This window comes from Ceratotherium simum, chromosome 20, assembly GCF_057802395.1.
Source record: "Ceratotherium simum simum isolate JZ-2026a chromosome 20, ASM5780239v1, whole genome shotgun sequence".
Classification (NCBI taxonomy): domain Eukaryota; kingdom Metazoa; phylum Chordata; class Mammalia; order Perissodactyla; family Rhinocerotidae; genus Ceratotherium; species Ceratotherium simum.
The window spans coordinates 14,589,418-14,612,727 of record NC_141919.1 but is presented as its reverse complement, the minus strand read 5'-3'; the positions used below and the strand labels follow the sequence as shown (position 1 = coordinate 14,612,727).

The window sequence follows — 23,310 nt, the reverse complement described above, 5'->3', positions numbered from 1 at the left end:
TGATTTTCCAACTTCCCCTGGGACGTCAAGGGAAAGGAGGTTTGAAGGGAACAAAACATGACAATAGCAGACAGTTAAATCCCGTCTTTGCCCCCTCTTCTGGATTCCTGGGAAGAAGGACAACGTTCAATTCTGCACAACATAGGCCAGATTAGGAGCCCCAAACCGGATGGCCAAGTTCTCTCTGAGAGCCTGTTGGTGACCACACTTTATTCTCTGAAGCTGACTTGGCCAATCATTAAGTCTTTTCTCTTAGGCAACTAATTTTGTCCTCTAGTCTTTGGTTAGATCAGAGTTTGTGCACCCATTCCAGCATTAAGACTACTTCTCTCCAATTTTAAAACCACTTGGCTCTGGACCTGCCCTGCAGAGGCTCAAATCCCAGCTCTGGGCCATGTTTACAACGATGAATCCTGAAGTGGTCAGATAATCTCTCTACACTGAACCTTCCTTAGCTATAAAATGTACCTCATAGGCTTATTCCATGGATAAAAATCAGATAGTGTGCATGAAGCTTTTTACATAGAACCTGGCATGTGGTAAGAACTCAATACGTGTTCGATTTCTGTTTCTCACAGGATGGGACTCGATGGACTAGATCATTCCTAAAATCCCATCCAGACTCAGCTGCCTCTTGGGATTTTCAAAACAAGAATAGTTTTTCTCCCATCTACCAAAATATTAAGTTCAAATAGAAGTCCCAGCTTTTACTAATTAAAATAGATGATGTAATTCAGAAAGCAGAGTGGCAGTCCTCTCGCACAAATGTTCTCACATCTGGCTCTGCTATTCATTTTCTCCTCCTTTTTGGATTGGGAAAGTAGAATGCCAAGTAAAGACGTAGGTTGTCCTTAGGGAACTGCATGGTGATCATGAATGAGAAACTGGCACATTTCTCTTTAAGTGTCTAATTTCAGGAATAGAGAACAGGAAAGCTGAACATCTAAACGGGGTTTACCCAATCCTCAATGTATTTTTTCTTTCAGAGCCCAGCCATACAAGTAACCACGTAGTTGTTATTGATGGTGAATTCTTACTCCTTCTCCATAGAAGACATTTCTGGATCATTGTAAAGGCAGCTAGTTCTGAGTGCAAGGAAAAAAACAGGAAGCAGTAAACATCTTCTCCACTGTTACCAGTTAGTAAGCATGACAGATTTGGGCATTTTAAACTGTTTACTGTGGTCCCACTGCTCATACTGAGCAAATCTACACCTGAACAGATGATGCGATTAAGCTGTGATTCTTTTATCATCAGTTTCTCTCTTTTTTTTTAACCATTGTTCAACTTTATTACTAGTTTTTCTCAAAAATTATTATCCATTTAGTGCCAGACAAGCCAAAACTCAATTGTCTTGAATTATTCTCAGTGGGTCATAATTCCACTATTTTTTCCTCTCTATTTTGGGGAAAAAAAAAAAACTGCAAAGTTTAAAGTATTTTACAGTGAATACCCTTATATCTACCGCCTAGAATCTACTACCACCAGTTTCAAAACATAGCAATTGCCCATGATTTAGAAACATAAAAGGAAGACTGAAAACTTCCAATACCTCCAGTGGTCTCTTCTGTCGTATTTTTTCCTCACTTTTCCATCTATCTTATTCAGGGAATATAATATTGCAAATTTTTATTTGTAACCCAAATGATATATTTTATACACAAAGGACAAGCCTCTCAAGCAGCCTAATTTTATTTACATATGAACACAGTTAACTTTCCGTTTTCACAAGAATGAGGATTTTCCAAGACACCCAAAGAAGAAATGCCATTGTCCGCTTTCCTTGTTGTTAAAGAAAAATAATAGGACACGTACAACCCTACAGCTGAGTTGTGTTCAGGCAATACAGATGAATCCTAACATTAACCTAAACTAAACGTGTTCAAAAAGAAAAATGTAACCATATAAAATAATGAAATAAAAGTTTTGTTATGGTGTATGAACGTGTTTACGCTTTCTGTGTAATATTAGATGCTTTTGATAATCCATGTTGGTGGGACTCCTCTGTTGGTAAATTTCAAATTGGCTTTATATTAATTTCTGATTCATACTTAGTACATTTCAACTTTTACTTTTTCCCCTCTGGTAAATATTTTATTGACAAACAAACAGTAAAGGGATTTTATGATCCTTTTTACATGCGAGAGTTCCCTTTGTAATGTGAATAATCTCACAAGGTAATCTATCTGTTTGCACATAAGAGTTCAGTTATTAATGTTAGGCATTTTGCTGAGCAGAGGGCTTTCTTCCCCCTCTCTCCCACCCTTTTCGCTGGTGGTCTGGTATTTTAATGAGGATAATTGGCAGCTCTAGTGAACCAGGACAGTCAGGCGAGTGCTGACAGTGTGCTAGAAAAACCTAGCAAGCTGGAATGGAATCAAGAAAGGGCAATCTTCCAAACCTAGCTTTTCTGCTTTTTAACTTTGCATAATCCTTCCAAAGAAAACAACAATTTGCAATCCATTTAATACTGTCACTCCAAAGGCAGCAGATGGCTTCTTCACCATCTTCAAAATGAGAATGGCTCTCTATTTGCAATTTATCCTTTGAAAGTTTTTTTCTTTCCTGTATAGATCTAAAGTTGTAGGGAAAAAATAAGGCAGGCTGAGAAAATCACCTTCTGAAAGCCAATTAGAGGCGGTGGTGTGTAGGCATGTGGGGAGAGATGTTTAAAAACACTAGTGGGAATAAAGCAAAACAACAGACAGGTAGGTTTTGTTCCCTGGCAAGTTTAGAACCAGCCTGAAGCTTTCTAATAAAGGTCATATGGAAAGTCAGGGAGCATCTGTTAATAGAAAGAACCCGGTTATCCGGCTTCTAGAATCTAACCATAGACTACAGGGATCATGTTTTCTGAACCCATAATCATCACATACAGTCTGTCCAAGCATTTGGGGGCCACTTCAGAGGCTGAAAGATAGTTGAGAAGATGTAGTTAATATGCCAAAATGGTAGGATTCAGAAGCATTTCAGTCATCTGGGGGGTCAACATAGTAAAATTCTTTCTTCCTACACATTTTCAAATGTGCAAATATATTTCAATTCCTCATACACGTAATGTCACCATCAAAAGGAGTAGGATCAGTTGGAGGAGAATTCAGGCAGGTGGCTTACTCACTGAATCCAAAGCAAGAGCAAACACTCCTAAGAAATTGAATTATTTTTATTCAGCCATTTACTTGAAGGTGGTGATTCTCAAAGCATGGTCCTGAGACGGGGCAGCGTCGGCATCACTGGGAAATTAGAAATACAGATTTTCAGGCCTGCTGCATCAGAAACTTTTGCGGGGAGGCCCAGGATACTGTGTTTTAACAAGTGCTCCAGGTCATTCTGAGGCACAGTAAAGTTTGAGAACCACTGCTCCACAGCAATGATCTTAATCTTACGTACATTCATCAGTTTATGCAGCAGAAATTTACTGAGCATCTACTATGTACTAGGCATGAGCTTGGTGATTCCTTTAGGGAGGAGATTAAGACTTTTCAAGACCACCTGAGACCATTTAGATACCTGGGGAGAGGGTCTGTGGGGGTAGGGAAGAGAACAAAATGAAGGATTTGAGAGAAAAAAAGAGAAAGCTATACAACTAAACCAAAAATGATAACTGCTTCACTACAGTAGTTAAGCAGGAAGAGTAGAAATATGAAGGGGAAAAAATCTATTGAAGGAGATAAGATTTTATGGTAATAATGAAAAAAACATGGCAATATGACCTTATAATGGGTTCAGCTGGAAAATTATTGATGTTCCCTCCCCCCACCTTTTGTCTTGAAAACAGCTCCTAATTTCATAAATATATTATCATCCTAAAAAAAAATAATCTGGAAGAGAAACTCATTGCTGTATCTCTCTCTGGGGAATCTCATGACACAAGGTAATTTGAGTAGAGAGAAATGCTACAGGGGTACGTCATGCCAACATTCAGTTCCTTGATTCATAATATCTTCCTTACTTCCACAACTTCTTGTTTTAACAGTTGAATTAGAGACTAAGAAGATTCCATTAGAGTGAAAATTTATATAATTTTGAGTATTGTTAGTCTAAATCGGTCTTAGTTTTCTTGAAAGAAAACTAGAGGATGGGACTATTGTAACAGTAAACTACACTAACGCTAAACTTTCTAAAGCAAAAATCTTTCCTTACATTTTTAAGCCCAAAGATCCATACTATAAGCAAATAATCTATAGGGTACCTGCAATAAAAATGTGCTATAGGGAAAAAATATCTAAATGGATTGTTTTCATGAAGAATTGGCATTTACACTTATGCAGAAAAAATTTCACTAATTTAGACCTTATCTTTTCAGAATTTGTAGCTGTTTGGACATTGTCCAAGCTTTCTGCTTTTGTAATGTCTATTAAAATGGGAAGTGGTTATAAAAATTAACAGCATAAACAATATTTGAAATGGAGAAGCAGCTCAATACAGCAAACATTCCAAATAGTACCTTTCTACATTTAACATATAGTGTCACAAAAATTATTTATTTATACCTTGGAAATAAGAAAAGGAAATTACAAGATGTTCTCTCAAAACAGTGCTGAGTTGACTTTCAACTGATGGGCTATTTTACAACTCTGTAGGGGCAGAGGTTAGATTGTAGATTTTACAGATTTTTGTCAAGCAGAGATGTAAATCATTTCTGTCCAGTGGAAAAGAAAACCCTAAGGTTAAATTTATTATGCTGTTAGACATTAATCAGTTTTGTATCTAAACCAACCATCTTATCCTAACATTCTTTAATATAGGTATGCAGCTTCTCAAATGTTCTATCAACTGGTTTTAATACCTTACTCGTTCCTTCACTAAGTAATTAGTTGAATAAAATCACTGGCATGTATTCATTTTATATTTGCATTAAAGCTACGATTTTGCCTTTTTGAAAATTATGCTTTAACAATAGTGAGCAATGATTTTTCTTTTCTATTCATCCAAATAGCTCAGAAGCTGTTAGTTAAGCAATATTTCCAAGTCACTAAATAAGGTGTTTAAAAAAATATTTGGAAAGTCATGAAATTGGTTCTACAAAAATATTCCAAATTTCGACTTGCCATCATCTCTCTCCATTAGTATGAATTAGTGAGGTTCTGTTGCTTCAATGTATCTAATGATGATCTGGATGTTATATTATATGTGGCAGTGCCTGTGATGTGTTCTTTTGCTGTGGTCCCTAAAATTGCATGTACATTTTTAAAAAAATCAAACAGTAACAAATACATTTCTCAAGATAACCAAGATCATGGGGGAAAATAGATTATAGGATGAATAACAGAAATAGCATCTATCAAGGGAAAAGTGAACTTTTAAAGTGCAGCATTACTATCAGGATGCAAGAATAAAACACCAGGCATGCGAGTTCTCCCAATTCATTCCTGAAACACAAGCCAACATCACGCCAGCTGCTGAATGAAAACCAAGTCTTACTTAGCTGCTTCTGATGCTTCCCTCAGTTCTTCATCCAGTCTGCATGAGCAAAAATTATCAGCGTAGAAAAGAAACAAAAAAGAAGCAAGCAGAGCGTGAGAGAGTCACCCAGCAAAGCAGAGCCAAACATAAGTGGAGTATATGTGCTTTTAAAAACCGTTCTCTGGAGCACTGAGACACATTCCTTCCATTAAATATTGTGTCATTTCCTCCCATTCAGTGTTTATGGATGTTTACTTTGCAAATTCCTTCTGAAAGGTAGATATAAAAGTTGCAAAGAGCTCAGAAACATGCTGGCTGAAGAAAGCTGAAAACATCCACATCAGTCTGTTGGGTATAGTTAGCTTGCAGCCTGGGCCAAGTCAGGGATATATCTGGCTTAGTAGGTTACAGTTGCAAATTAGGCTGACCTCAACAGCTTTACACACAAGACAAAGACCAGGAATGGTACACTCAAGGGACTATTACAACGACCTCTTGCTTGGTAGCATGTTGAGGTCACCCACGAGTAAGACACTGGTGTACACACACAGAGGGGCCAGCGTGAACTGTAGATCAGGAGATTTTACCTCACACTCCTCTTATAAGACCTCTCTTCATCGTACCTTACGAGATAAAAAACGAATGCAGTGAGGAAAACGAGCGAACAGATGGAAAAAATGGCAGGTAAATGTCTTAAAGAACAGTCAAAACATGAGAGCAAAAGCCTATCCAAATTATAATCAAATTGCCTTTCAGGAGAAATCTTATTTTCATTAGATATAATCAACGATTTAGCATTTAAAATTATTCTCAGCCAATCCTCATTATTTGCGGATTCTGTTTGTGAATTCTCCTACTTGCTAAATTGTATTTGTAACCTCCAAATCAATGCCTGTGGCACTTTCATGGTCACTTGCAGACGTTCATAGAGTGGCAAAAAATTTGAGTCACCTGACGTGCATGTCCCCAGCTGAGGTTAAACAAGGTGAGGCCCTGCCTTCTGGTTGCAGCTCTAGCACGGTGAACAAGGGTCCTTTTCACGGTCTATTTAGTGCCACGTTTTTTGCATTTTTTTGTTGGTGATTTCACCATTTAAAATGAACCCCAAGCATAGAGCTGAAGTGCTGTCTAGTGTTCCTAAGCACAAGAAGGCTGGGATGTGCCTTCCAGAGAATATATGCGTGTTCTAAAGCTTTGTTTCGGCACGAGTTATAGTGCTGTTGGCTGTGCGTTCAATGTTAATGAATCAACAGTTTATATCAAATAAGATATCTTTAAATAGAAACACACATAAAATAAGGTTATATATTAATCTGCTGATGAAAATGTTGTGACTGCAGGCTTGCAGAAAGCTAACCCTGTATTACCCTAGGAACAACAGTTCAGTATTCGTTATTCAGGGTTCTAGAACATCAAATAACAAGAATTGACTGTAATCAATGATTATAAATCTGACTCCAGATTGGGCAAGTTTTTCTTTTATTTAAGCCCCTTGATGACAGGCTCCATCCCAGCTGAAGACTGGTCTTGGCTGAGATCAAACCCTCTGGATGTTATTCAAGAATAGGAAGCAGCTATGGTGTGCCAATTTGAAGACGGCATAACAGGAAACTGGGGCAACGAGGGCCAGTAACAGAAATGGCAGAGAGGACATTCAGAGGAGATGGATTACCAAAGACGGGAGAAAACATGGACACATGAGGAGGACGTGCACGGTTGTACATTTCTTCCTCCAGAAGAAAATCCTTCTGAATGGAACCCTTCCTCCTGAAGAAACTTTTCCCAAAGGGAGCCCTTGAAAACTGATGTGTAGATGAATGAAAAGTGCCGTGGGCATGTTTAACTTCTCAATTAAACTTTCCCATATGATAGTGAGTCTCTAAACATGATTATAATAAATAACATTCTGGATCACCAGCTCTGTGCCAGGAGGCTTCCTGAACGCTTTTTGTATGTTGTTCTCATATGTATGTTGGTCTCAGGACCATTCCATGAAGTGCTCCTTACTTCCCCATTTCACAGATGCTGAAGCTAGACTCAGAGATTGTTATTAGGTTGCCTGAAGTCTCAGAGACAGCAAGAGGCAGGCGGGAAGATTCAGATCTAATACTAAACCTTCAAAGCCCATTCTTTTCTCTTCCTCACTCTATTGTCTCCAACAGCCAAACCATGGAAGCCTTACCGTATTTACCTAGAAAGTGGCCAATGCTTATTTGCACTTGAGGAGAGAATGTCCTTGTCATTGTTTGCAAAGGGAGATAGCATTATAGGAGGTGAGTGCTCAAGTAATTTTTCATTTAAAGAGAAGGAGTGGATTTTGGAGATGGGGGCACCAGCTGCAGTGAGTGTGCTGATTGTGGGAACTCTATGAAGTTAATGAGGATTAAAGCCAGTGTTAGTCATCTGAACACACTGCTTAATTCAGCTGAGCCAACTGGCAGTTCTAATCCCAGTCAGTGTCCTGTGTTTGTGCCTGATATTGGCATGTAGGAACACTGAATGCCTCTACTCCTGAGCTTTGAATTTAGATGGATACTTTAAGGGGGGTGAGGGAAACTACTAGAAAAGGACAAGGGAAGCTTGGTGCCAGGTTGACCTGAATTTGAATTCCAGTTTCATCTCTTCCTTGCTCCTATTTATACTTCGCATAAATAACTTTACTAAGTTCTCTTCTCTTATCTGTAAATTGGGGTTTACTGTGGGGATGAAATAACTGACATTAATAGAGCACTTCCATGCCCAGTACAGCATCGACACACACTAACCCACACACTAAGTGAAGAGACTCTTTTTTGGAAACTCAAATTGGGAAGTCTATTTTGCTATTCATCTTATGGAGGAAGATAGGGTGTTCTTGTCTGTTTTGTTTGAGCTGATGGTTATGTTCCTGTCAATTCTAATCAAAAAGAAAACCAGTGAATTGGACATAGTGGAAGAAAAACAGGATCCACAGAAAAAAAGGGCTCTTTGCAACAATGAACCAAACAAGAGGGTTCATTCTCCAGTGTCCATGTTATTAAGTCCCAGCTCCAAGTGGTTGTTTAGTTAACTTTTACTCTTATTTTTGCAGCATAATCCTGTGACCTGCAGTATCCGTGCTTTCTCCTTACAGGCTGCTGCTGCATTACCCTCTACTGCGTAAGGAAATCATTCTGAACCATGCCACCCACACTCTGCCTTATCTTTCACCTGAAGCAAACCGTGAAGAAAAAGGATTTACAAGAAAGCAGAGAAAGGGTAATTTTTTCTCTTTTCCTAGGGCCATGCAGATAAATTACTTATATAAGGCAATAAAGAAATCCAGCTATGCCCAGACCCTACTGGGTCTGTGTGGGTGGCAGACACAAGTATGTGTCTCATGTACTGATTAATGTTAAATTTATGCTTTCTCCAAAATGGTAGTAAAATTCAAGGTGAAAATGAACAATAATCAATAATCCCAAGAGAAGATTATGTGAAAGAGGATATGAAAGAACAGAAAAGTTATCTATAGATTATAAGAAAAAAATATATATTTATGGGAGAATATTTAATATTTGTTTTAAATATAAGATAACGCCATTTCCCCACTCTTCCAGAAATGAGTTCTTTTCCAATCTCCTTCTCCAAACATGCAATATTTCTTACCAAATTTTCGAAACCATAAGGACTTACTTGATGATGCTCTCTGGAATATGGATGCAATCCATTGGGATCAGCCCACTGAGTTCTGATAAGCTACTGACATATTTAATTTTACTGCTGAATTTTGAACTAAAAAAGAGAAGAAAAGAAAAAATATCATTAGTCACTCCTTCATCCCTCCCAAGCCTGCTGCCTGCTCTTGAAAATCCTGATGTACTTAACACTTGTCCCAGCACTCTTACTAAGAAGACAGACTACATTATTTGAGTAGTTACTATGTGCCAGACACTGTTTTAAGTGGTTTACATATATGAACTCATTTATTTCTTATTATAGCCTAGTACTTATTACAGCCTAGTACCTAGTAGGTACTATTATTATTCTATTTTTAAAGATAAGGAAATTCGAGACACACCGAGTTAAGTATTTGCCCAAGGTCTCACCTTCAGTAAGAGGCAGAGCCTGGATCTAAACCCAGGCAGTCTGACTGCAAAGTCCACACTCTTCACCACACATCACATGGGCTTCCAGTCATCTCTGCCACTCTGAATAGTCACTGGTTTATGGTTGGCTTGGCTTTGTTTGCTTGTTTGTTTGTTTTTAACGAACAAAAATCTTGTCATTAATTCTTTCAGAATCTACCAAGGTTGATATATTTTAAAAGTACATGTAAATTCATTTTCCTCTTTTTTATTTTTATTTTAAATATTTTTTAGTTTTTTTTTTAAGTTTTAGTCTGAGAGTTCATTCCAGATGGACCAATGTTCAAAAACGTGTTCCAATGATTGGATTTGAATTACAAATGGCTTTCATCTAAATGTTGTCATTTTTCATGTGTGTAAATGCATAGAAAACAACTTGGAAGGATGCCACTGAAACTGATAAAGGACCTTGGCTCTGGGGAAGGGGGTTAGGAACAGGAATTGGCAGTTATTGAAGAAAGAACTGGATCTTATGGTAATGACTGGACGTTTTATAAGAAGGAATTTCTGTATTATTGATGTAATTGCAAACTAATTTTACAAACGTATCATTCCACTTGAAAGGGAACTTGATCGAACATTGAATTTTCTGGAATGGTTTCCAATGTAAAGAGCTCCAGTCGAATGGAATCATGCCGAGCAGTCTGCCAACTGTGCCGCCCTCTGTTCAACTACTGTGCATTCTAGTAGGAAGCTTTTGCAAGGTCTTTCTCTATCCATTTTACTTGCAGTTTTGACCCTGGGCCACTGGCTGTGACTTGTGAACAATTTCCTCTCCATACAGTTATTTCTAGCACTTCTGATAAGTCTGGGGTGAACACACGTTACCAACGATATGCTACATTAGGCCTCTTCTTTCTTTGGGAATTTTTGAGTTAAATTCAGGTTTTGATAAAAGATGGAGTGGGTCGAGTGAGAGGGAGGAGGAAGTCACAGGGCAGAAACTCCAGCCCAGTGTTTCATTCACTAGAACGTACAGTTCTCTAAACTCGCCACATTCTCTCCTTTTCAGTGTATCTGTACCTGCTGTTACCTCTACCTGGTTTTACCTCGGCACTCCTATTAGTCCTTCAAAACTCACCTTGAAAGCTAATTCTTCTGGAAAGCCTCTCTTGACGCAGACTGTCAGCCTTCACTCTCCACCTATTACCCCCAAACTCACCCTTGCCCCGAGTTACCACCATAGTGCGTCAATTGTACCCTATATTGTAATTGTTTACTTGTCTGCCTATGTCAGTTGCTGGGCTATGAGCTTCTTGATGACAGCAATTGAGCTATTTAATTTCTCGTGTCTACCCCAGTGCTTGGCACAGACAAATAATTCATTTTAAAAAATGAATTTGCCATATACTTCTATCATAAGTGTTATCTTTTATTGGAGAGAAGACCTATAATACATTGTAGTGGCCTCTCTTTTTCAGGTCTAAAAATTGTTACACTGATATAAATCGATTCACAAGAGGGATCTTTAAAGAGGGTATTATGTGATGAAACCGTAGAATGCAATGTTTAAGTACTGAAAATGTGTGTTCCTTAAACTTAGGCAGGCAATTGGGTTTAAAGTCTGAGTCCATCATCTATTGGCTATGTTACCTTAGACCTGGGGTTTGCAAACTATGGCCTGCGGGCCAAAGCCAGCTTGTTGACGGTTTTTTACAGTCCTTGAGCTAAGAATGGTCTTTACATTTTTTAAATGGTTGAAAAAATATCAAAACAAGAATATTTTATGACATGTAAAAATTTTTAAGAAATTCAATTTCAGTGTTCGTAAATCAAGTTTTCTTGGAACACAGACACACTTATTTGTTTATATATTGTCTATGACTGCTTTTGCCCTACAATGGCAGAACTGAGTAGTGTGACTGAGACCAGATGGCCCACAAAACCTAAAATATTTGCTCTTTTATCCTTTATGGAAGAGGTTTGCTGGCTCCTGCTTTAGACAATTTATTTGACCTCACAGAGCCTCGGTTTCTTTCTATGTAATGAAAATAGAAAACAGCACCTCCTTCAGAGGACTGTCATTAGGATTAAATGAAATAATGCATGTAAGCACTCAATAAATGTAAGCCATTATTATATGTAATTTACCACAACACTATTTGCTATAATTTTATGATTATTGTTGTAATTATTCTTATCTTGAAACTCCCTTCAATAAATAATGTTGAATTATAACCATTTTTCAATATTCTTCAGTAACAAATATTTTGTTAGTTATCAAGAAGAAACATATTTGTTTCATAATTATAAGAGCCAAATTATTAAACAGACATCAATGAATCAATATCAATGCTAATGTTTACTTTTTTACCCATTAAACTTTTTATAAGCTCATCAGAGTACATTGATTCTTATTCCTTTGTCAAGGCATTTTCTACCATTATTTTTATTTTTTTAGTGAGGAAGATCAGCCCTGAACTAACATCCATGCTAATCCTCCTCTTTTTGCTGAGGAAGACTGGCTCTGAGCTAACATCTATTGCCAATCCTCCTCCTTTTTTTTCCCCAAAGCCCCAGTAGATAGTTGTATGTCATAGTTGCACATCCTTCTAGTTGCTGTATGTGGGACGCAGCCTCAGCATGGCCAGACAAGTGGTGCGTCAGTGCGCGCCCGGGATCTGAACCTGGGCCGCCAGTAGCGGAGCACGTGCACTTAACTGCTAAGCCACAGAGCCGGCCCTGCTATTATTAAAATAAGTGGCTTTTGTGTACCTTAAATATTTCATATTATTTTGTAAAGCAATTTAACATAGTATGGTAAAGAGCTAACCTTTGTCAGAGGAAAACTAGATTGCATCTTGCTACTCAATTGTTGGAAGTAGGGAATGAGAATGCTAAATAAGTATAAATGAACACTGCACAAAAAAGGTAGAATCTGGAAGGCACAGTAAAATCTATGTAAAAAAATATAAAGAATTTTAACCTGTAATTTTTTCTACAGAAGTGGAGTTATCGGAATTTTTCTTAGGGATTCATAAATAGCTTTGAAACAGAAAAATTTCAATTTAAACCTAATCTGTATCCTGATGTTGGGCAAGACTTTATTTTATTATATTTTTAAAGCTCTCTAGAAAATGCATACTGTCCCTTTCATTTAACTGTTTCAAGTCTTACTATATTATGAAGTATATCCTACTTTTCTTTGCATTCCCCAAATGTAAGGTTACACAGCATCTAACACAAAATGAATGATGAATAAATATTCACTGAATTGAACTTAACTGAAACTAAGAATTCTCATGGATGATTAAACAAAGCCTCAAAATGGCTGCCCAGACTCTGCCTAACTTTGGAGACCTACCTGATGTTTGTTCAGAAGACATAGAACAATTAAGACGTGGCTCCTGTATCTGTCTTGAAATAGTTTCCATTGTCATGTTACTCTACCTTTTCTATTCTTTACAAAATTTTGTAAAGACAATACAATAGTATTGTCTATTCCCTTCTGTAACGTGGCATGGAAAGCCCACCACTTCATCTTCTGTTTACAGCAAGGAATTTAGAGGTCATGTTTTATAATAACGAAGGGAAAAGTAGTCATTTTGAAATAATGTTCATTCTTAATCAGGGTCTCTTGCTGGACAGTCCAAAGTATCTTTCCAGGAAAGGCAGAGACAAAATATATTTTCCTACATACTCTTTTAGTTTATGAATCCTTGTTTATAGGACAATGAATACATATTCTTAAAAGCTACTAGTAGTACTTTTATTTTTACTACAATAATAACCACACCTTATAAAAGGTCGTGTCACTGCAAGGATTGTTCTGATGAACCAAGATGGATGAACAATGATGAATGATTTCAAATTCTTCCGCAACCTATTTTGAATAAAGAAAAAAAATTACTCATAACTCATTTTCAGTGGGAATTAAAACACAAAATATATCCTTTTTTAAATAGAAATATATATAATATTAGAGAGTTCTAGGCAGGTTACTATTATTTGGTGGGAAGGTATAGAATGGCCATGATTAATAAAAAGAATACTTTTTGAGATATATTTCAAAGCTTGTATGATTCAGACCTCATTTTCCCATAGGAATAAATGTAAAATAGAATGGTTATATTCTTGGAGTGCATAAAGCTATATCCATCATGGCATATTTTGGTCAGCATTATCTTTATTATTTTGAAAACAATACACTCTTACTAGCGACTTAGACAATTTATTTGATCTTACTGAGCCTTGGTTTCTTCTTCATATAATGAAAATAGTAACAGCATATATCATGTGGCTGTTTGGCCTTCAGATTACCATTTTAATGTTCTTGATTTTCAGGCATGTTTTTCAGCATTAGCAATGCTACTTTACGAATGTTTGGATCATTAAATGGATTTTAGTTAATATAACAGGGTACTCATGTTATTATGCAAGGAGACACATCTAAGGGGATGCCACACATATCATAGACATCGTAAATTTGTATGTTTATGATGACAATTTTCCTGTAGATAGCAATAATGTGTTTTGTTCTAATAAAACCAGTATGGATGGAAGTAAAGTATCTTGAGGAAGGGGCACACCAAGGAACCATGTGGGCTAGTGGTTAACTTGAATTAACAGTGAATGTTGAAATAAGAGCACAACAGTTGTCCAAATCCTAATAGTCCCAGCACACACAAACAGCATCAAGATCACATAATACCAGTAGAGACTCATGGATACTTCGGTGTATCAGCTCAACTTGCACCTCCATGTGGCAGTAGCATATGCATAGTTTAAAATAAACTTGGTCACCAGGTTTGAGATTACAACATTACAAAATCTGGGGAGGACTTGCTTTATTTCAGATTTGGGGTATCAACTGACACTTTCATTAATAGTTTTATAATTTATTATCTCAACTCTGCATAATTCACTGTTCCTAAAATGTGATCGCATTTTTGGTAGATTAAAAGGGAATCAGAACTGCGGGCTATTGAGGAAGTCAAAATAGTGATTAAATAATGGAGCCCACATACCGTCTGTCAATCATCTGGTAGCATTTCTTCATCCAGCCTAGCCCTGGCATCTTCCGTCTCGGGGTCGCGCCATTCAGGTACACAATCATATAGTCTTCAGCTACCATCAACTCTAAAGTACTTATCACATATCTGATCACAGGAAGGAAGAGGAGTGTTTTCAGTTCCCACATGAAATAGCTCATCTTATTTACACTCTAATTATATAACATTTAAATTACAGGGTGTATGACATTTAAGAATGGTTGTGCATATTACCTCTTCATCTTGAGAAGAATGCGGTTACCTAAGATCATTTCTCTGAGAGTTTTACTCATTTATTTGTACGGTTATCTTTTTTTTTTCAATGCAAGTACACTAGAAAAACGTGTGGGTTAGAAACTTGACTTTCAAAAATGTCAACAATGTTACCATATACTAAGGGCAACTCACATTAAACAAGGGCCAATATACATGAAGTCAGGTTATCATTAGTTGACTAAGAACATGTTATCAAGGAACAAAAATAACACTTCGCCCAAAGGAAATGTTACAGAATTTAAAAATACAGGCCAAACTGTGTTCATTCTGTTTTCAATACATCCTACTGACAAAAGAGGTCCTTTAAAGGTTTAGTCTCTTGAGCAATGTTCCTTAACAGAGATTTCATTGACTTTTTATCAAAGGCTTAGAATATCCTACATCATCTATTTCCTTTTATTAAAGATGCTCTATCTGCCATTACATGCCCACAGACATTAACTCAAAGGACTTTGTCATAAGTATCACTCACAGGAAAAGATTTTCCATGACATAGTGGTAATCCGCCCGACTGCTGTCTGGCAGAAAACAGGCGGCAAACACAATGATGGCATTTAGGCCGTCCCCATAGTATCCTGGGGGACAAACAAAAAGACATTTGCAACCAATTGAAAGCTCTTAACAAGATAATATTTAACCTAAAGAATAAATCTGGAAGCCTTCACAAGTATGTGTGTACGTATGTAATAGGTATATCTTTAAATGAGTATTATATAGACTATAATTCCTTAAGTATATACACATATAATTATCTTTCAGTGGTTAACATATATGTTATATAGAGTCTTAAAAAGATAGTGTGAATATATTTGCGTATATAGAGCATCCATATATTATGGACGATTGTATGTGTTGTACATAGTCTTCAATGGGGTGTATAAATATTCAACCTATCAAAGGATGAGGGCAAACTTTTTGACTTATGAGTTTCTAATTTATATAATAAAAAAGCTATTTATATAATACTTTTTTCTTTTAATGGCTAAGAAAGAAGTTCTGTTTGATCCTCTTTAGCTCTTTTTAGTTTTAGACCCAGTTCACTTGAAGAGAAAATTTAGTCACTGAACTGCAATATAATCTCACACGCACACACTCCAGTGACCAGATACTAGTGAGTAGACAGGTCAAACACCTTTACTTTGATTTCAAGGACTGACACACTTGCCTGTGGTGTCCCTGGGATCTCCAGATTCAACAGACAGTGCAGGGATATGTGGAAAGTTCTGGTCAGGTCTAGAATAACTGAGCATAGAATTCGGAGCCTAGTATCTTAAAAAGGGGACAAACTCAAGAAGGGCCTGGCCTTCTCTTTGAGTTTTATGAGAACATGTGCTTTTAGGAAAACTTGAGAGAATTACTTCCTGGTAACATGGGTAGGGGGTGGAAGTGCTATTTGCAGGTGGCAGTGAGAAAATAGGAGGTGGGAGATGTGGGAAGTGTGGCCACTGAAACTCCAAGGCTCAAGGAAAATGTAGGGACATCTCAGGACATTTTACCCCCTTTTGAAAGCTCTACTCCATTCTTTAAGCAAGCTCTGTGTTCTCTTAGAGCTCATCTTTGAAATCACAGCAGGTGTTGATCACATCCCCACAGGTGTGTGTATGGAATCTCATGTGTCTTCCAGACTCAAAAATGGAAGCAATGTACTGTATTTTCATTTTTAATATCCCTTTTTAAATGCTCGCAATTTTTGTCATATAACATAGTTCTGGACTTCAGCATCATTAAATAGAGATTTCCTCAAAGCTTTTGCATAGGAGCACAGGACACACCCTCAAGACTGATCCAGCCCTCTTGGAACTCGGTGTGTTTCATTTTTTCAAAACTCTAAATACCCCTCTGGTGATTACACAGGAGTAAACTACCAGCTGGATATAGATTTGAATGGGCTTAACTCTTGAAAAGAAGTTTAATAAGACGTTCTCTACAAAGATAGAGAGCATGACTCTACCACAAAAGAGGTGAGGAAAGAGAGTGATACCAACTAAAAATATATCCAATTATGGGTTTGCATGTATTACTAATTTGAGGTTGTTGTATACCATGTTACGCTACATATCTTAGAAGATGCTCCTATGTAAGTATACACCTGATGCAACGCATGATCGTGAAACAGGATTGCAGCGGCTTCCCTCTGGATATTTTGCTTTAGTTCTATCTTGTCCAATCTGTAGGTATTTACCAACTTCTTTTTAGAATGCGATATGAAGGAAAATGGCAGAAGGAGATATGTTTTAAAACAAGAAGTAATTGCTCCACTGAATAATTTTATTTAAGAAGATTCATAACTGAATGGGAATCCACAAAAGATAGGGTAGCTTAGCTACACTAATCTTATACCATGAAAGTATGTAATTCAGACTCAGCACAATGAAAAAGACTGAGTTCATGAAAAGAGACAATAGACGTAACGAATCCAACTTAAAAGCAAGTACGAAAGCATCCTTTCAAAAGCATCTTTCTAAATGTAGCTGTCTGGCTCCAGGCTGTCAGGGTAATTTCAAGATCATGACTGCTCAGTTACTTTGATGTCTTTTTCAATTTCTTGAGAATTTCTAAGAATTTTTTTTAAAAAGAGGAAAGACTGAGGTTTATAAACAGTACTTCAGAAGTCATCTGAAATGGCAACTCAGCTCTTTGTGTCAATGCTGTTTGTCCCTGGAATGCTGTAGTGTTGTGTTCACTAGAGTTCATTTAATCAAAGAAATACTTAGGGATCAGCTTACCACTTTCTGATCATTGACTACATCAGGGATGTCTCTTTATATAAAAATTACTGAAATTTACAAATGAAGATGGCTTTTGTATTTTGAGCAGACATACTGTAGGAAGGGAAGAAGAGGCAAAAGAGACAGGAAGAGAATAGGAGGAGAGTAGGAGATGTAAGATGTAAGGAAGGAACTAGAAGATAAAGATTTCCTTGGGAAAGTTTTCCTTCTAAATCAAGAGCCGGTACCATTGCTGTCAGGCTGTGGGGATATTTCAGGTAGCAACTGCTGGCGAAGTGCAATGACTAGAATGAGGAGGACCATTCGCTTTTGGTGCTCGCAGATGCCTTCAAGGGGGTCAGCTAACGCAATTTCTATTCTAAAAATGCAGCTTCCTCAAGTGAAGTCGCCTGTCAGCAACTGCATAATTCATTTGAAGTTTGGTTTTTTAAAATATGTATTTTATTAGACTCTCTTCTCAATAACTGTGAGGTGAATTCGGGGTATGTGTGCTGAGGTGTGGGAACCATCCCTCCGTGGTGCCTCCTGAGACCCTCTGAAGCAATGATGCAAACCTTACCTGAGGCAGAACAGACAGGCATGAAAGGGACGTAACACAAGTTTGCTGGCCAGCAAATGGAATGGAGGGAGAAGGAAAGATGTCACAGTCGCAACCAAAACATACACACACACACACCAGCCTGCAACTCTTCTCCTCATTCTTTCCAGGATCATTTGTCCAGCAACACTGCCGAGAAGTTACCTGAATCTCCTATAATGAAATAAGAGAAGTAAAAAAACAAGAAAGGAAACTCCTCATTACAATGCTTCGGCGTGACGGTCCTTCGTTAGTTAAATGTATCCTCTGTTTCAAGTTCAAAAAAGCCAGTTCTGGCCTCAAAGTGACCCCACACTGATGGCTGATCCAAACCACCCAGACCTCTTTTTGCTTTTTTATTTTAGCAGATGGTAGGGATATTGCTCGTAGGAGGTGACATTGGCTTTGAGATCACCCTCCTTCGACTGATGATGTAACTGAGAAGCTAAGCGATGTACCAGGGTCACAGACTAGTTAGTGGCAAAGACGAGTCTTGAATCTTGTTCTTCTACGTTGTGTATGGGCCTCTGGCAATAGGTCACATTGAGGTCACCAAAGCTGAAGACTGAATTATTTGTTCAAATACTGCTCTCATGCACTGGTATTTCCAAGTGCTGTGGACACTTGGCAGGGCCTGGTTTTCTGGTGAACTTAGGCAGCTCTGTTCATCACCCCCATATCTTGCAGTTGTGCTGCACGGAGCACTTGACAGCTGGCACTTTCCTACTGGCCTGAATGGGAAAACTTCCTCATAGCAAAATGCAAGACACCAAAACAAGATCTATGTTCACTCTGGGGTACTGCTTTTTCAATGCTCATCAGAAGCCAGGATGACAAACTCAACAGATTGGTAACTAAGGAGTATTGCTTTATCATCATTAAGGTCTAAGAAGGTGGTGTGAGCTTCCAACACAGCAGACAAAGCTTTGGCCAATTCAGAAGTAACGGGTGAACCGTTTTTACCGACAGAGCACAAAAGCTGTTCAGGGCATAGGAAGAGGTGGCACCTCGCTAACGTTCAGATGGGTGCAGCCAGAGGCACATCATGCAGACTGGTGCCTGGAGAAGGTGGAGGCGAAGCCAGGGAGAGGGAAGGTGGCCTTCTCTTCCAAACAAACAGGACGGTCACACAGACGAAAACTGAGCTCACGACACAGAATGGAGACAAGCAAATGCCAAGGGAAGGGAGTGGCAGGGATGGAGGGCGCAGCAAACCAGGTTATCCCTGAGGTGTCAGCTGAGTTTCCACAAAGAATGTGACAGGCAGAAGAGGGGCTTTTTCGGACCCTAGCGTGCTGATGATAATCACCCTCTCTTGACTCGGGCAACAGCCGATGGGCTCAACCCACTCACCCAACCTGCCTAGTTCACTGTGGTTGAAAGAACAAGCAGGTGAATCTACTGGACTAATGAGATAATTCAGCCTTAGGATAGCAGCAAAGCAATGAGCCTGCCTTGTTTACAACAAAGGGACTCTTAATTTAAGACCTGAGGGGTAAAAGTTTATAGAAATTATTTCTGGGTGGCTTTGATTTACTTTAACAGACTTTTCTACATTTTTTGTTTTTTTTAGAACGAGTACAGGTTACTTTTATAGTCAGCCTTTGTTTTTATTTCCAAAAAGGCAAACAAACCAAAATACCAGATGGGTAGGGCAAAGGAGATATGACCTTCTGGAAAGATCTGGATGATGTTCAGGTTGTGGTTTTCATTATAAAAACAAAAGGGCTGACTCTATGGCTAGCTGACTGTCGCCTTCAGCAAGATTAGGCCAGCTGTCATTCTGAAGAGCTATGGGAAAAGTTTCCCATAGAGGAAACTGTCCCCACCCCACAGCAGCTATCACAGGGCCATATTACAGTTTCAGGGCAAAAGGGGAGGCAGGAGAAAGGAAGGTCATGGCCAGGGCACCTATTGACATTTTCCTTCACTATCATGGTCAGAGTCCCTGGGTGGTCCTGATACTTCCATGGAGGTAGCAATGCATGGGATGGAAGGTGGAAAATCTGCTGGGGGAGGGAAGTTTGATTGAAAAAACAAAATGTCCTTGTGCTTGCTAGAAAACAAAAGCTACGGGTTTAATGCAGTGCCAAGACGGTTATTTCCCTGTCTTTGTTAAGGAAGAGAGAACAACAATTGCCTTTTCAGCTTACGCTTTTTCCAGAAAAGCCGAGTGGTTAGGGTGGTGCCCCAGGACTGCAGGAAAGGAGTGCATGCAGCAGAAAAATCAAAAAGCCGTTTATGTGTTCTGAAGTTGACAACGTTAAATATGTTGCTTGTGCTCTTGTGACCTTTTGTGAATCCCAAATTGATCAAGGCTCCTGGAGCTCCAAGAAAGCACTGGAAATAGAAAATACAGCTTTTCCCTCTCCCTTGTCCCTCACTAAGCAGGTGGAGGCTTTGGCTGGAATGGCTGTTGTCAGGCATAGAGGTAATGGAGTTTATAGAAAAGCAAACATCAGGTAGTGAAAAAAATGACCAGGCTGAGTCTAAAAAGATTTCCTAAAGCTTCTGAAGAGGATTCAAAAGACCGTTTTGTAATTAGAAGCATCTCTGGAATAGTGATCTCACTACAGGCCATGGAGTACGGACTTGAAAATTATTCAGTTAAACCCTACAACCCACCCATGTGATTTCCAAACAGATGTTATTAAATTGGGCAACTATGGCTTTCAAGAAATTTTCACAGAAGATTATAGCCATCAGATATGTGGTGTGAAAAGCATTTTTCACATGGGAAAGTTACTTTTGCGTAGTATGCTTTCCAATGGTTATTGAATAGAGTACAGGGTAATATACTTAGCTCTACAGTCCCCTGAACATTGACTGCCCAGTAGGGTCTTTGGGATGTCATGCTGCAGGGAACCCTAGTTTTGCCTTCTAATAAAAAAATATGGGTGCCCCATTCCCCATTCCCAGATTTGCACAGAGCTTGACTACCTCCGTGAGAAATGACTCTCCTGTAGGGCTCGATGACCTTCATGTCGATCCGCTGCTCTTGTTCTCCAATCACCACTGTCCTCCACAACCGGTTGTCCTCCCGTTCCTCTTCTGCTGTATATTCTGGAATAGACTCTGACTCTTGGCCAGAATCTTTGTTGGTTGTGGGATCCTCTGGAAATGAAGCACAGAGCAGGGCTGATGGAGCAAGGCTTCCACAGTTGAGGCAGTTCAGCAACTAGCTATATCCTGGCATAGTCAACCTGATGGAACTCCCTGTTTTGTATAACTCTTGTAGAGCTCAACACCATCCTGACCACACAAAGGACACTCAGTGAAATCTTATTTATTGACTGATTGAAGAACCAAATCCATTGCGAAGACCAAGGTGAGAGTGGGGATAGGTGCAGGACTATGGCTGTCTTGTATCAGTGGTGGTCCAAGGGGGTAAAGGCTAGTACCAATTTATCCTTGATCATACAAGTTGAAGACTGCAGGACTTTCTGATGGCGTGAAAGGCTATTTATCAGGCCCAGATAATCTTGTTTTCCTTGGGCTGCATCTCCTGGTGTATCCTGAGTGCTCAGAGTCTTTTGGAGGCCCTCAGCTTCATAGATTGATGATACTGCCAGCCCAGACCCCCGCTCTAAGACTCTTATAATGGAGTTGAACCCCTTCCCTATTGGGACCACATCTGGATGTAAATTTGATATTACTTCCTATGAATTTCTCAAAATATGCTACAGAAAGATTTTATAGTAAGCGAGAAACAAATAACTTTGTAGACCAAATAACTTTGCTCCAAGGCCAAAAATTCACAAGACTCCTATTTGTGGGTGCATAAAGCATCAAAAAATCCCACTGAGCATTCTTGAGGGAGAAATTTACTACTCACTCTTGTGCATCCAAAACAAGCAACCACTTCAGTTTTTTAAAAGAATAAGCAGCAATTGTTTCCATTTTTATCTCACTAGTAGAGTTTAATAATAGTTATTCTTTGCATGTTTAAGTAATTTGAAAGAAAAGATTATTTTTAACCTTCACAAAAATTCTGTGAGATATTATCATTCTTATTTTTCCATTCACGGAAAATGACCTTTGAATCAGTGGACTTTACTTGTATTCTTTTTATGGCACTTTGACAATAATAATAATAGCAATACTTTATGAAATATCTACCATGTATCAGGCACAATAGTAGGTATTATAACAGACACAATACTGATGCAAAAACTAACTGAAGTAGTTACCTCAGATCACAGAGTTAGTAAGCAAATATAGTCAAACCCTTACCTTTTCTGCTCTTCCAAGCTGTCACATTGTACCTTGCATGTGTGACTGTCTCATTCTCATTTATTTTACTATGAGGCTGTGAGTTCCTTAGGCTAAGAAACTGTGCCTGAATCACCTTTAATATTCGCCTCCACCAACCTGCTTCACACTTAGCTTGGAAGCCCGCACAGATCACTCAGCGAAAATTGAGAGCTGAGTGGGTAAATAAAGAAAGCTCGGACAAGTTCCTGGAAATATAGGTAATCTGTAAGGGAGCCACAACAAAGCCATTATGTTCCAGAAGATTCTACAAGACACATTCAAATGTATCTAATTTCTGTGACTTAGAATATCAAAATGAAGTCCGGTTGGGAAGCAATCTTAGCCTTTTTTGCCAACACCAACATCTACCACCACCTATAGAGCCTTGCCTTACTCTGGCTTCCTCTGCATTCCCACCAGCACTCAGCAGCTCACTAAGGATGGAAGCGGCAACCTTTGGCTTCAGATCAAGCACTGCGTCACTTGTGCAGATCCATCCATCTGCACTGGACTCACTATCTGGAATCCCTTCCTGTTTCTCCCTTCCTACTTGGTTTGGGGCCCTTGGATGCTCATCTGAGCTCCTTTCCTGGGACCCTGTTTTCCACCTGGTCTCTGTTCCCTCAGAACTCTAGGCTCTGATGTGGGTTTGTCTTCCAACGCTCCTGTACACACATGCTCTTCCCCGCAAGGAACTCACCATCCACCAACCCCTCTTCGTCCTGTTTGGGACTTTCTGGGCTGCTCTAGCTTGACCCCAGTAATCTGTGTGGGGTTGTTTTGTTTTCTGCATGCTTTTATTGAGGCTACCTCCTTAAAAAAATTTGTATACTCTATTCTTTTTTCTGGTTTAAAAAATAAAACACATTAATAAAAGTGCAAGCAATACAGAAATTGTTAATGAAAAAAAATCACCAGTGTCACTCTCACTCATTATTGTTCGATGTGATTCTTTTTCCTATGTGCATATG

General features: G+C 38.7%; 1 protein-coding gene and 1 long non-coding RNA gene across 14 annotated transcripts in view; one reads left to right on the top strand and one right to left on the bottom strand.

Annotated features, from left to right (window-relative positions):
• PRUNE2 (prune homolog 2 with BCH domain) overlaps positions 1-23,310 on the bottom strand; it is a 346,173-nt gene that overhangs the window by 6,787 nt on the left and 316,076 nt on the right. For 4 of the 13 annotated variants that reach the window (XM_087444456.1, XM_087444447.1, XM_087444450.1 and 1 more), the window contains 8 exons: positions 21,026-21,199; positions 15,252-15,354; positions 14,480-14,611; positions 13,249-13,335; positions 9,061-9,159; positions 5,994-6,029; positions 5,425-5,463; positions 1,038-1,085 (listed from right to left, as the gene is read on the bottom strand). In XM_087444456.1, the coding sequence (XP_087300582.1) occupies positions 1,038-1,085; positions 5,425-5,463; positions 5,994-6,029; positions 9,061-9,159; positions 13,249-13,335; positions 14,480-14,611; positions 15,252-15,354; positions 21,026-21,199 (718 nt within the window). The other 9 variants (XM_087444458.1, XM_087444448.1, XM_087444449.1 and 6 more) reach the window with 8 other exon arrangements.
• Positions 1-23,310, top strand: part of LOC147914366 (uncharacterized) — a 126,051-nt gene that overhangs the window by 75,359 nt on the left and 27,382 nt on the right. The window lies entirely within an intron of this gene.